The sequence below is a fragment of the Seriola lalandi genome, unplaced genomic scaffold (assembly GCF_002814215.2).
Source record: "Seriola lalandi dorsalis isolate HSWRI2012SDOR001 ecotype SW California unplaced genomic scaffold, Sedor1 jcf7180002054133, whole genome shotgun sequence".
Lineage (NCBI taxonomy): Eukaryota > Metazoa > Chordata > Actinopteri > Carangiformes > Carangidae > Seriola > Seriola lalandi.
In genome coordinates, this window is record NW_019524686.1 from 40014 (window position 1) to 54643 (window position 14630).

At 39.3% G+C, this 14630-nt stretch overlaps 1 protein-coding gene across 2 annotated transcripts; it reads left to right on the plus strand.

The window, feature by feature from the left end:
• Positions 1-856: 856 nt before the first annotated feature.
• Positions 857-14337, plus strand: LOC111652997 (ER degradation-enhancing alpha-mannosidase-like protein 3). 2 transcript variants are annotated; one of them, XM_023403429.2, is made up of 20 exons: positions 857-2010; positions 2168-2213; positions 3347-3447; positions 4231-4270; positions 4416-4528; positions 4785-4938; positions 5193-5327; positions 5566-5671; positions 5892-5989; positions 6193-6318; positions 6489-6572; positions 7067-7150; positions 8114-8238; positions 8375-8570; positions 8893-9050; positions 9157-9274; positions 10131-10301; positions 10653-10818; positions 10941-11132; positions 12007-14337. In XM_023403429.2, the coding sequence occupies exons 1-20, from the start codon at positions 1913-1915 to the stop codon at positions 12273-12275; spliced, it is 2580 nt and encodes an 859-aa protein (XP_023259197.1). In that variant the 5' UTR covers positions 857-1912; the 3' UTR covers positions 12276-14337. The 2 variants fall into 2 exon arrangements, with proteins under 2 accessions (XP_023259197.1, XP_023259198.1); XM_023403430.2 differs by having other exon boundaries at positions 858-2010; positions 8375-8540.
• The last annotated feature ends 293 nt before the right edge of the window (positions 14338-14630 follow it).

Sequence of the window (14630 nt, forward strand, 5' to 3'; positions counted from 1 at the left end):
TGTAAATGTGATGTGTGATGTGTATTGGGAAATTATTCAAAAATAATTAAATGGATGTGCTCAACTGAGACAGAGCAAAATTCAGAGATAGCTCTACTCAGCATCCCAAAGCAAAACTAAATGTGTACAAGAGCTGTGTCAGCTCACCACCGCATCCTACACCGTAGACGACTGTTATCAAAGGGAACCAAGGCAGCAGGATCCGGACTGACCCCTAGGAGACTCAAAGCAAATCTTCAGGGCGGCACGAAGATCCATCCTGTGTGTGTGCTGTCACTGATACACCATAGGAAAAATATCCTGTAGTCAAGTGTCTATTAACAAATGCATAAAATCCAGGTGATGGTGAGTTGTTCTGAAAGACAGAGAGGAGAGGGCCCTCGTGTGGCTGGTTGTAAACACTACAGAAGTGACCTCTGGGCAAGGAACCAGACAGAGATAAGATATGAGGGTTTGTGAATAATTCAACTGCATGGATACTTTTCACTGGGTATGGGAATGAAATGTTCCAGGTTCATTGTGATCTAGTTGAAAATACAAAATAATATTAATTGAGTGTAAACATTTAGACAAATATAACATGCACAATGCGTTTGCTGACCCAATAACAACCTTTTTCCAATACATGTTTTTGAAAGCCATTGTTTTCCTTTTTCAGTTCAGGTTTTATTTTCGATGTCATATTTTATTTTTTGAATTGGGATTTACAGTGTAGAAGAAGGCGGTAATCCCTATTTCTTCAGAGATTGCATTTTCTAGTATTACGTATTATACACCCTTCTTGACTCCACCTACATTGTGACGTGTGTCTGTCGAATTATGATTTTGCACAAGTAACGACTGTAAGGGAACCTCCCTCCTGCCTGGATAACAACCCGACGCCAGTTACATTGTCAGACTGTAACCCCAACCTAACTGTTACAAAACCCTAAACCACTTGAAGAGTTGAACTTGTTGAACAGGAAACTTCATGTTAGCGTACGTGGAGGTGGGGCTTGCCTAAGAACCTACATCAGGGCAAAAATTTCACGAAGTAGCAGCACAGCCGGTCGGGTGGCAAAGAATCCTGCCTGTACTTTGACAGCTCGGTACTCGACGTCTGTCATAGAGTACTGTGTGGTCGTGATACTTGAGGACGTGTCATCGACCATTTAACTGTATGACAGTCACTTTACACGGCAAGTGAATCGTTTGTTTTCAGATGACGGTGTTAAGCTAACTTTATCTAGCTAACACTTTATATGTAGGTAAGCTTGTAGCTAACTGACACTGCTAAAGACTGACGTTGTGCTAGCAACTTGTTAGCTGGCTAGCGGCGACAGGGATACTCGTAGCACTGTGATGGCCAGCGAGGGTTAGTCACACTGTCTCACTCTGCCATCAATTTGGTAACTACCTTTTTATTTTCTTCATATCTCTTTCCGTTTCTAGATTTAAAAAGTGTCCTGTTAGCATTTTTGGGGTTAGCCGGTGCTTGTTTTTATTTACAGGATAACGTTGACAGATATTCTTCATCGAGGCTAAGTTGTAGCTTGCTGCCTCTGTTGTTTACATGTGTATACATGGATAGCGGTCAGCTGGAGTGCTCTTTGTGTGGCATGCGGTGGTCGTAACAAGACTGGATCGATTACAGAACAACCCAAGTAGAGATATGGGAATGGAGCTGGGAGGTAGCTAACGTCCGTCGACGTCCGTCGACGTTAGCCAGAACTGTACAGCCGACTCTCCGTTGAAAATGAGGAATAGTGGGGTTCTTAAGGAGGACATCTGTGCCTGCTTGGCTGTTTGATTATCAGTGGGCGTTGGACAAAGGACAGGAGCTTGTTTGTCCATTTTAAAGCTAAACGTGAGGCAAGACTAAACGAGGAGAATAAGAAATCAACTTTGCTGCGACCACCGTTCTGGCGCTGGGATGATGATGCTAAAGACCCTACTGATCACCAGTCTTCTTGGCTGGGTGAAATGTCAAGAGAGCCAGAGCATGACATCAGAGGAGAAGACCGTTATCAGGTGAGCAACGTCTAGACATACATAATAACACTGTTTGTTTGTTTGTTTGTTTGTTTGTAAATTTTTTATTGCAGAAGTCTCTGCAATATTGTGAAAAATATCACAGAGTACATGCCATTTTCTCATTTGATTAATTTATATTTTACCCTTTTTGCAGGGACCAGATTATTGAAATGTTTGATCACGCTTATGGCAGTTACATGGTAAGGTGTTCACTTGGATTTACTAATTGCAATTACCACTATATTGATATTTGCATGTTTCAGTTATCTGAAGGGAAATTTAAAAAGAAAGATGAAGCAGTCACAATTCGAGTAACACTTGTAGTCTAAAGAACAACTTAAATGTGAAAAGAAGTATTACAAGAAGAAGCGTTTTGGCTTGTGGCCTTCAGCAGGGCCTTCCAGTAAAGACAAGTTTGAGTCCTCAGTGCATTTGGATCAGATTTAGCAGGGTTGTGCAGAAAGGAAACATGCAGGATTTTTGCAGCTACATTGACAGCCTTGTGCAACAGATGCCAGCTGAACATTCTGTGATCCAGGATTCAGGCTTTTCCTCACGTGAAGTAAGCCAAAAGCGATCAGGTCATGGGTGGCTCAACTCATTCAGTGGACCAGAGTTTTAATGTGACCTGGGTCTGTATAAGTCCAAAACTGGACTTGGCAGAGTGAGAGACGCAGCAAGGACCTTATAACTAAGTCAAGTGTATTATAGGTTGCAAAGACAAAATATTGGTAAGAAACTGATGATGGTAGTTCAGAACAAGAGCTGTGGAAGTGTTTAAAAGTGGGATATTGCAGATTGAAGCATTGGTGACAAAGATCATTTTTAGTTGAAGAGAGTGGTGTTACTGAGTGTTGGACATGGTAGACAAAGAGGTGAGATTACCCCATTATGAAGTACTGTTTTCTATGAAAGAAACCCTTGGTATCAGTTAGCAGCTGTCAGCAGCTGTTAGCAGATAATAGCCATACAAAGGCTTTAACAAATTAGTTTCCTTAGTTAGAATTGAGGTTTTTAATTAGTTTCTGTACATGTGTGTTCCTGTAAGTCAGGTCTCAGTTTTGGTTCTCAGTACCCAGAACCCTAATTATTTTCAATCAAGTCATTTATTAGTAACTAATTGAAATACGGGATGCAAATTGGATCAGGGGAATGGCGTGTGGGAAACAAAAAACGGTTCACTATTGATGCTGCAGTTGCATAAGCTTTGGACTGCTCATTTCTTTTTTCCTCCGAGAGAATTTTCAACCCTCCAGCCATCTTTGCTTAATGACGCCTTTTCTGTAGACTGTTAAATGAAGCCTGAACACTGTTACTATTGGTTGTGTTGCAGAAATATGCCTATCCAGCCGACGAGCTGATGCCTCTAAGCTGCAGGGGGAGAGTGCGTGGCCTGGAGCCCAACAGAGGCGACATAGATGACTCCTTGGGAAAGTAAGTTCATCATCCACTGGCATCTGGAGTCTAAAAGGATCCAGTGAGGTTAATTCAGCCACAACAGTTAAATTCCCTCAAGCAAACAAAGCCATGTATATTTAATCCATCATTTGGCATTAGTTCAGACCGAAGCCATTATTTGTCCTTTTAAAGTTTAACTAGTTTGAAGTGGTGTGTGTCTTTCCTTCATAGAGCTGTGCAACAGTTGTTTTTGTAATTTGTATCCACCTTCCCATTTTAATTGTAGTACACCCTGATTTAAACTTATCATCTAAAGTTGTGTAGAGTGGAGCATCTTTGTGTTTTTTTGTTACTGGACATGATACAGGCTACTATAAATTAAACATTGAGCAAATATGTAGGGCAAATGTAGGAATATAAATGATGATATTTGTGCGATGTCATCTCTTCATGGAAAACATTCTGCATCTTCAAATAAGACAGGGACTGACTAACGACAGCTTATGCAATACTATTCTCTTCCAAACAGATTGAATCTGACACGGAGCAGATGCCCTATTTTTTCAGGAATACATGAAGTTGATGCCAATTTAAGTCTTTTATAGTGAAATTTATAAGAAGGCAATAAATTATGGATTTACAGTACAATACCACCATTTATGTACCACACATGTTGCGCAATGTAATTTCTCTGCAAATGCAACAGATCTGACATTTAACGGTCAGTGGTTCATTACAAATTAAACTGGATCAGTGGTAAAGTGGGACACCAGCTCCACTCTGCTGTGCTTCATAACATTTCTTCCTCCTTCTCTGTAGGTTCTCTCTCACATTGATTGATACCCTTGATACCCTGGTGGTGAGTACTTGCTTTTCATGTTCACTAGCATGAAAGCAGTTTTCTCTGCTTTTGTTTTTGAGCCTCTCACAATGTGTTTTTTTTGTGTTCCTTTTTAACAGTAAATGGCAAATGTATTAATTCTTGTCTGTTTGTGTGTGACCAGGTGTTAAACAAGCTGGACGAGTTTGAGGACGCAGTGAGGAAGGCTGTGAAGGATGTGCGCCTGGACAATGATGTGGTGGTGTCTGTGTTTGAGACCAACATCAGAGTTTTGGGGTATGAAACATGTCTGAAATTAATTTACTTTTCTACTGTAAATATATGTATGGTCTATTTTAAATATAATAGTCTTAATAACTAAATCTGATTGATGGGGAAGGTTTTGAATTTTTGAATTATTCTGAATGTAGAATTATTCCACATCAATATAGCATATTACTGTTACTGCTGTATAAAGCACCCTGACCTTTCTACTTAATTTTGTATTTTTAAAAGAAGATCTTTCTTTTCTTCCTTCATGTAATTGTCCCAGAGGGCTTTTGGGTGCCCACGTGATGGCTGACCTGCTCCGTCAGCGGGGGGACAGGATGCAGTGGTATCAAGATGAGCTTCTACACATGGCCAAAGAACTGGGGCATCGATTACTGCCTGCCTTCAACACCACAAGTGGCCTTCCCTACCCTAAGGTACTCCGTATTGTATTGTTAAATATCACAGGATCTTATTTAAGGTCTTGATTTTGCAGATGGAGCAAACATCCTGTTATCAGACCTTATTATGGATGATGCTGACATTTGAATCATTGCATTGATTGAGAACAATTCCTCACACTCACCACAGAGAGACTAATCAAGAAGATATTTCTAATTTTAGTAACTGACTAAAAATAATTTGAGCTAAGTGAAGTAACAATATTAATTTTTCTTTTTCGGTTTATCAGGTGAATCTTCGGTATGGAGTCCTGAACCCACTTTCACGCACAGGCACTGAATCAGACACCTGCACGGCCTGTGCAGGAACAATGATCCTGGAGTTTGCTGCCCTCAGCAGAATGTCAGGAGAGTCTGTGTTTGAGGTATTACCTCCCTCTGCCTCTCTAGAAAATTAGTCTTTTTTAATGTTTATTGATTTTCTAATACACACTTAATCTTAAGTTAATGATATCTAATATAAGAACACAGTACAATATTAATTTTGTTACAACTTTAGCTGGCTATGGCTGATTTCAGTTTTTGAAAAATGAAAACACACGTGAATGATGTACCTGTTTTTACCAGAAAGATTTTAGGTACATAATATTCACTGTTTTACAGGAGCATGCAAGGAAGGCTATGGATGTCCTCTGGGACAGGAGACAGAGAGGAAGTGATTTGGTGGGGACTGTCATCAATATCCATAACGGAGAATGGGTCCGCAGGGGTGAGGCAATTTAAACACACACACGTGCATAATGTAAAATCGTCAAAACTTTGGTAAAGGAAAGGGAAGAAATCACAGCTGTTGCTCACAGAAAGTGAACCGTGAAAACCGATACAGAATACTGATAGTTCAGAAATACACATACAGTACATACATGCACAGCTCTCTCCTTGAACCACATTGCAGTAATCTGACTGTTCTCTCACTTCTGTGTTTGCAGACAGTGGAGTTGGGGCAGGTATCGACTCATACTATGAATATCTAATGAAGGCCTACATTCTTCTAGGAGATAATGTTTTTCTGGAGAGGTTCAACATTGTAAGTTCTCCATCTGTGTGTTCCTCGATATACTGGTAGTTTATAAGTCTATAGTTCATCCATTTGGCCCCTGTAGTATTCTTGCTCCATATTGCAACATCATTAGCCTGCCATTGATTTTTTTTTTTATATTGTTATTGTTTGGATTGAAGACATTTTTCAGTGTTTGCTAATTTATTTTTCATGATGTTTGTCTATGACAGCACTACAGTGCCATTATGAAGTACATCAGTCAGCCTCCCCTGCTGCTCAATGTACACATGCACAACCCCACTGTGAGCGTGCGCAGCTGGATGGACTCTCTCTTGGCGTTCTTCCCTGGCTTACAGGTCAGGGATCCTGTCTTAGGATACACTCGATTAATCACATTTACTCCCATTGAAGCAGCACTGTAGAAGGTGATAGCAGAGAGGTGTCGACAAGTGCTAGTTATTTAATTTAATTAGAAAATTGTTGCACGCATGTTGCTGGAGTGACATTTTATCTATTTTTTTCACAGGTTTTAAGAGGAGATCTGAAACCAGCTATTGAGACTCATGAGATGCTTTACCAAGTCACCAAACAGCACAAATTTCTTCCAGAGGTAAACAATCTCTGCTCTTTTCGCTCTAATAATCAATATTAGTGGGAAAGATGGATAATATCTTATATCATGGTAAACATAATTTTAACCAATAGGATTCTTATTTGTTATATGACTCAGATCAGATGTCTCTTATTGCCTATTTTACTGAATTCACTGAAATAAATATGTGACAAACTGAGGTAATTTATCATTATAACCAGTAGAAAAAAAATTCTATTATCTCACTAAATATATAGTATATCCATATAACCAGCATATTTCAGGTTATGGCACATTTATTTTAAAGTTGGTGTGTAATATCCATTTAAAACCAGAGAATTAACAAATACTGTAGTTGTGCAGCAGCTGTAACAAATGCAACTTTGAGAAATAAGTGGAACTGTTTTGTGGCTTCTTCTTTATGATATTATTCATCCATGTAAAATATGAAAATACTTTTAGAGGAAGCCAGTGTTGCTAACTGTCTCTTTCTTTGGTGAATCTACCTGCAGGCTTTCACTACAGAGTTCAGAGTTCATTGGGGCCAACACCTACTGAGACCAGAGTTTGCAGAAAGCACCTACTACCTCTATAAGGTGAAAAAAGCTGACTGGACAGTGTCACAGACAGAAATAAACTACAATAATCTTGTAATTAAGAAGGCTCAGGTCTGTTAGAAGTAAGCCAACTAATGAAACTCCTTCACTCTTGTACTGTACACCAATGAGCCAAAACATTATATAGTTAATAACATTTATTATATCATAACAATGGTGCATGTCAAGGTTTGAGACATATTAGATAGTAAGTAAACCGTTCTCATAGTCACCGTGTTGGATGTTGTTTTGGTGGCATGTGAAAAACCAGCAGCATATTAAGCAGGGGTGGCCATGAAGTTTTGACTCATCAGTGGATACACAAGTCTTTTTCATAGCAAACAATAAGTACTATGTCAGACTGAGGGAAGGAATTTTTCAGTTAGTCTGTAAGTGTATACACACAAGGTCAGTCACAGGGCACCATAGCCCATTGTTTATCTCTAGCCTTGTGAATGTGCAGCTGCTCCACTATCATCTGCAGTTGCCACAGTAACCAAGCAGGCCTCTTATTGATAGTGAGTATTGGAAGATACAAATTTTGAGGCAAACTACAGTCCCAGAGACAAATAGTGTGCATACTAAGAGAAAAGTAAAGGAAGATCCTCAGCATGAGTTTGGTAAGACTTGGGTTTAAGTGTCCACTAGAAGTTTAACATGAGTATGTGAGAGATATGGAATAGCCTGATTTGGGAATATAGTTGGTAACAGGCGAGTTTCAGCCATGTGACAACTTGGGGGTTTATATATGCCCTGTCTAGGGGACAGCTTCAGATTTGGGGTGGCGTTACACTAGTTAATCTGTTAACATTTGTAATTGTTCATTATCTATCCCCTCGGTGCTTCAAGCAACAATTAATATTTCTGATTTAGACATTGATGTCTCCTGAATACTCCTTCATCCAGCTCACAAGATTTCCATCACACAGAGATATGGTCAATATTATATTTTATTTTTTGCAGGCCACTGGTGACCCCTACTACCTCAGAGTGGGACAGTCCATTGTGGAAAAGCTCAATGCCTACGCCAGGGTGCCTTGCGGGTTTGCTGCTGTGCAAGATGTCCGCACTGGGGCACATGAAGACAGGTATCATGTGAGAGAAATACCATTACAAACATGTTTAAAATTACCTGAAAAGGTGTGGACTACTGAAATGCATTTTAATAATAAATTGTAATTCTATGTATGTGTATGTATGTATATGCATGTTATGTGTGTGTAGGATGGACTCCTTCTTTCTGGCAGAGATGTTTAAATACCTGTACCTGCTGTTTTCGGAGAAGAGCCAGCTGCCCATCGATATTGATGACTACATCTTCACCACAGAGGCTCACCTCCTCCCCGTCTCTCTCTCTACCACCAAGCCGCCCTGTAAAAGCAACATTACGGTGAGAGCTCTTGCTTCATCACTAACACAGGTACACACATTATAGTACAGTTTTTGATTTTGAATCTCTAATTGATGCAAGCTGATACTTCCAACAAACATGACAAGAGTAATTTAACTTTGTATAATGTAATTATTAATTATTATTGTCATAATTTATACTTTATATTATTGTGTATTAGAAGTAAATGTTGTAATTCTGTGTGGGATTACATTATGGAAACTTCATCATTCATTTGGTTTTTATGACAGTGCTGTAGATGTAGTGCACAGTTAAAATGCAAACTTGACCCTTTAATATGTAAAGTTTAAGAGCTTATACCTTTTGTTTAACTGTGGGTCATGTTCTCCAGGAGACTGTTCCTGTTTCTCAAGAAGAAGATCTGTTCACACACTCCTGCCCCAGCACAGAGACATTGTTTCCCAACAACCCTTCATTTGCAAAAACCATCCGGGACAGCTACAAGTACCTCACTGGGGTGGGACGAGCCTTCCGCCCCTTACCTGTCAGGTGCGTCCAGTCGCAATCAGTTTTCGATTTTGTAGTGAAATCACTGGTGAAACCTGCTATCCATTATTATTTTGAGTTTTAACCTGTGTTTGTTTGCACTTTACAGGGAAATTGAACTACCGCTCCACGATAATGGCATGGAACCAGTGGAGTTTTTGAAAAGCATGGGCATTTCTCTCACTCCACTGAATGAGCTCTCAGCAGGGGACACTGGAAATCTGAAGGTATTTTTGTATTAATCTCACAACCTGATGTTCTGCCTGTCTTCCCCACTTTTATCTGTTTAAAGTGACCCATAACTGTAGGCAAGTAAGTCTAAATAATTTTAATAAATTTACTAAGCCACAGCATGGTCCCAATGACGTATTTAACTGAAAACCCTTTAGAATTGAGTCTTCACACGAAACTTTTGTTTTGGATAATGCAATGCAGGATGTTTCTGTTAAGTAGCATGTAGTATCCAGTCACTAAAATGTGTAATGGAGTTGCAGATATTTAAAAAGATATAGGAAATGCATGTTATTATGACATAAGATTTGAAAGCAGATGGTCAAATCAGTCAAACACTATTGTGCCTCTATTTATCTACTTAATGTAACTTACTTAATGTACCTCATGTAAGACCTTATTTGGTCCATTTGGCTTCAGTGATGCACTCAAGCAAATTGAGCTGTACATTTTTATGCTGTCAGTGTGCTTCAATGGAGCTATCAGGTTAATTATACAACCTACTGCGGAACCAATTATATATTTCAGATTATACAAATAACAGGGCTTTGAGCTGCATCAATTTAGAAAATCTAACAGATTTCTTGATAATCTTATCAGCTATGCTATGCTCTGTATTTACTTCAGCCGTAAGCATGTCTCCTCTGGAGACACAGCAAATGGGTTACCAATCTAATTTTGCTTTTCTAAAAGGTTTGTAAGGATTGGGTTAATAGCAAAGTTAATTGAGTGAAAATTGGGTCAAGGTAATGAATGCACTGCTTTAATGGTAAAAATGCCTGGAGTGTAGGGTACTGTACACTACCACATACACTGTTTTCAATCCAGTTTTCTAACTATGAATCCCTTCAGGAGCACAAAGGAGTCTACCGGGTAAAACTTGTGGCAGAGGTAAGCCAGACAGCAGAGGAGGAGGTGGTGCCTCATGTTGTTCAGCTCATATCTCCCCCATTTCTGGGTCGGACGGTCCTCACAGCGGGACCTGCTAAGTTTGGAATGGACCTCTCCAAACAGGAGCACGGGGTAAGTTTCCAGTGTGACAGTAAAATGGTAAACAGTGTCAATATCAAGGCTTGTAAACAAATCATATATCTTACTGCTGTAGAAACAGGTGATGTTAAATGATGTTATGAAATCACTTACTTTTCAGTGGAGTGATTAAAAAAGATTAACTTTAACAAACAATATAATTAATGACAACAATTGACTTGTTTTTAGCCCTGGCCAAAATATTTACTCCTACAAAAACATTACAAATTTCTTCCCGAACTGTACAAATGTTACCTGTTCTGTTTAACCTGCAATTCACTTTATCTCCATCTATTTAAGATACAAAATAATTTACAATAACACACTCAAACTCTTATGCCACAGGTGAAGGGCAGCATAGTGAAAGCCTCCCCCTATACTGCCTGTGGGCCAATAGATAACACAGTGGAGCTTAAAGGCCGGATCGCTCTGGCACTGCGTGGTGACTGCATGTTTGCTGCAAAGGCTCGTCGGCTACAGGAGGCCGGAGCCATAGGAATCATCTTTATAGGTGAGGAGCTGAAATCAAAATGCTGCTCAATATGCAGAGTTTAGAATACCTGCCAAATACCATGAAGAGTGGACCTCACAGAAATGAATTGATTCTAACTATTCCCTTATTGTCTTTTTCAGACCACCGTGAGGGAAGTAATAGCGAGGAAACTCCCCTCTTTCAGATGGTTGGCGATGGAGACTCCACTGAAGACATCACCCTAGCGTTGGTCTTCCTGTTCAGCCGTGAGGGTGCAGTGCTCACAGCTGCCCTGGAGGAGCATCACAATGTGGATGTGCTACTGCTGCCCAAGGAGAGGCAGCTGGGACATGGTGAGAACCAGGAAGAGACAGATTTAAAGGTTTTTCTATATATGTGATATTCCATATTGTTTTTATTGCCAAAAAATCCCATTACAAGACTAAAACCAACCGACAATCTTTCGATACTTTTCCGCTGAAGACCTATATCTTTTAAAAACGGGTCACAAATACATAGTTACATTATATAGTTTCCTAAAACAGCTGGGCACTGTATTTTTTTTAAATAGGAGTAAAATCTGTATTTGCTGGGGACTATTTCCGGCTGTTGATTGCATGCAGTAGTGAGTATTAAAGACAGCATGATTGTATATGTGGGATTTACTCAAAATGAATCCAGTTATAAAGGCAGCAGTTGTTACATGGATCAATTCATATTTGAGTTTTGGTCCTCTCTTGGAATTTGTTGACAAGAAAAATACACTAACAATTTCTTAGACCATGACAATGACTTTCCATGATAAAGTCTGGGAAGTGGCGTATTGCATTTTGTCCATCTCTTACACACAGTATCTTAGGCATTTTCACATAATGTTTGTCTGTGTTGTTTTGTTTATTGTTTTGTTTACATAGCACTGACTATGGGTGATCAAAACTTTAGGCACTAATGCATCTCACCACTGATCTGGCATTTTGAGTTTTTGATTTCTGGTCTACTGAGCCCCGACCAGCTCATGGCAGAGCATTCCAACATGGGGCAAATGATGTGTCTCACAGCTGGATTTCAGCATTCAAAAATATGCTGATTATTGAGATGTTGAACTGCAGTTTGAGCTAAGAACAAAATCACATCAAGGTCAAATCTTAGTTACTCTCTCAGATGTAATTCTTCTCTCTGCTCTCATACTGATTTTACATTTAATTGGCTCTCTTCCACATTGTCCAGATAAGACAGAAAAACATGTCGGCATGAACATCAAACTCCGCCTGGCAGAGGAGGGGGAGCTGGAGGAAGGAGCAGCCAGAGGGCCCACCCTGGAGTTTGTCTTGGAGAAAGACGAAGTGCTGCTTCAGGAAGAGGAGCTCGGAGAAGAACGACAATCGCAGCAGCAGCAGCAGCAGTTTTGTGCAAAGGCAACGGAGAACGACAGAACTGAACCATGTTCGGCAGATTCATCTCAAACCCCAAACTCTGGACCAAACACAAATCCTTGACTGCTGCAGATCACGAAGCAGCCAAATTTCCTAACACTGATCCCTCGTCAGTTTCTGAATGGCATGTGCCTCAGAGCCCCTCACTGCCCTACAAGGAGCCCTGACTGACCCAGCCTGCATGTTTACAGCCGGTGGAGGACGATCAAGCAGTGCGATGGCCACACTCACATCTTGCCTTGACTTTGAAACATAAAGACGGCTCTATATTTATTAGACAGACAGTCAAGTGTAGCTCTTATTCTGTGTGGTGCAGAAAATGAGGGGTGTTATGATCTCATGTGACTAGACTAGGTAGTTAATGGCCAAAAACTGTAGGATGAGATGGCTGGGTTGGTGCTACCTAAACCTAGCCTGTAGTATTGCTACTGTAGGTACATAGAAGGTGTACGTGATGATATTGACATAGATTATTAACTAGAATTTAAAATTACCTCATCTTAGAGGAGATAAGGCAACAAAAATGTACTCTGCTATGTTTTTATGCAATGCTGTTTGTTTTCAATCTAGACTGCACTTTTCACATCAACAAGTACTGTTAAATATTTAGTAATGATGAATTACTGGCCAGTAGGTGGTGTTAGCTACCATGGCCTCAGTAATATAATGTTGGTAGATGAAGTAGAAGAGCTGGGGCCAATTTGGAAAGTTTATTTTACTTTTAATAGGAAGCAACTTCAGGGAATTTTAAGAGTGAATGCAGTTTGCTAGGTTGACCCATTTGATGAGACATTTGTGTGTGTGTGAGTGTGTTCTGCATTTCCTTTTTTTGCTAATATGTGTGTGCGTGTGTGTGCAAAGGTGTGTAATAACTATAATACCCAAGAAAGCATCTCAGCTGAAACATCATCGCTATTTGATGAAACCCTCCAATCTTTACAAATTCATCATCCAAGGAATCAAGAATGAAAAGTCTGTTGGATTGATCACCATGAACCTTTTGATAATCAGTTTGGATTTTTTTTTACCTACTTTTTTTTCTGCACCGATAAATAACTGTGTAATCATTGTTAGGTTGTAATTAATATGTCATTTTAAAAACATTGCAAAAATCACCAAAGCTGTTTTTTTTTTGCAACTAAAGTCTACATGCACAGTAACTCTGGTTAGCTCCTGATGCAGCATCACAGGTTGGTCTGCTGTCTCTGGTCATCTGTGGCAGATTCAAGCAGAAATGACCAATTCAGCCTGTCATTGCATTTGTGTAAGTGTATGTATGTGTGTGTGTGTGTGTGTGTGTGTGTGTGTATGTGTGTATGTGTGTTGTAATACTGATGTCTGGTAGGATTGCTGGAGTACTGCAGAAGCATCATTCAAAATAACAGTTTCACTGTAAAGGCTAATTGGATCATGCACATTGTTTCCAAAATATGACTAATACAGTTGTACTCCACCAATTTCTTGGATGCACTTTTGATCCAGTTTTGTTGTTTCTTTTGTCAAGACTTAAGACTTCAAATTTATTAATCTTTCTGTCACTCGCACTCTACACAAAGAAAATAGTTTTTTGGGCATTATTATGTGTAATAATTTTATGCAACAAATGAAAATAGCATAACTCTTTTAATTGGTTTGTTCACATTCACTCGTTTTATTCTCACTATAAATCACTGCATGTGTTTTGTCTTTGTGGTACATGAAATGTGAGCTGAAGTTTGTGTGGGGTTAGCACTTTTTGTGCCACGGTGTGTTTTCTTTGATGTTTGTACAGTGGGCCTTTTCCTGATGCTGCTGAGTTTATTTTGAGTCTTAATCCAACATGACATTTTATTTTTGTGTTAAGCCTGTATGAGGCACTGCCAACCCGTATACCTCAGGACTGTGTACGTTACTGTTCACACAGAGAAAAAGGACCATGGACAAGAAGTAGGGGATTGTTTTTATTATTTTTCTTGCTATTTAATTTTGTTCTGTTTTCTAAGGTTTCTGTTGATCAATGGCTGTAGCTCAAAAAGTGCCAAAAGAGATGCACGACAAGTCTCTGGTTTCTGTTACACATCTTCTCTGTATTCGGTTTCTGACTGAGCTGAGGCAGTCTCATCAATAAATTCAAACTTACAATTTTCCCCTTTTACTTCTGTAATTTACTCTGCATTGTAACTGTAGTTGGAAACAACTGGACAGTTTAATTGCTACACTCTTCAGACAAAATGCTATATAAGACAAAAACACTTTTTCTTTGGAATCATTTTCGTCTATGAGAACATAATTTTAAATGACATTTAAAAGGAATACATTTTTTATTCTATTAAAGTATAGTCAAGTCTTGAACTTGGCACTCAAACACAACTTGAATGCTCAAAGTGCTGAAGAATTTGACTGTAAAACTATATGTCATTGTATTCTACTTTAGTAAGG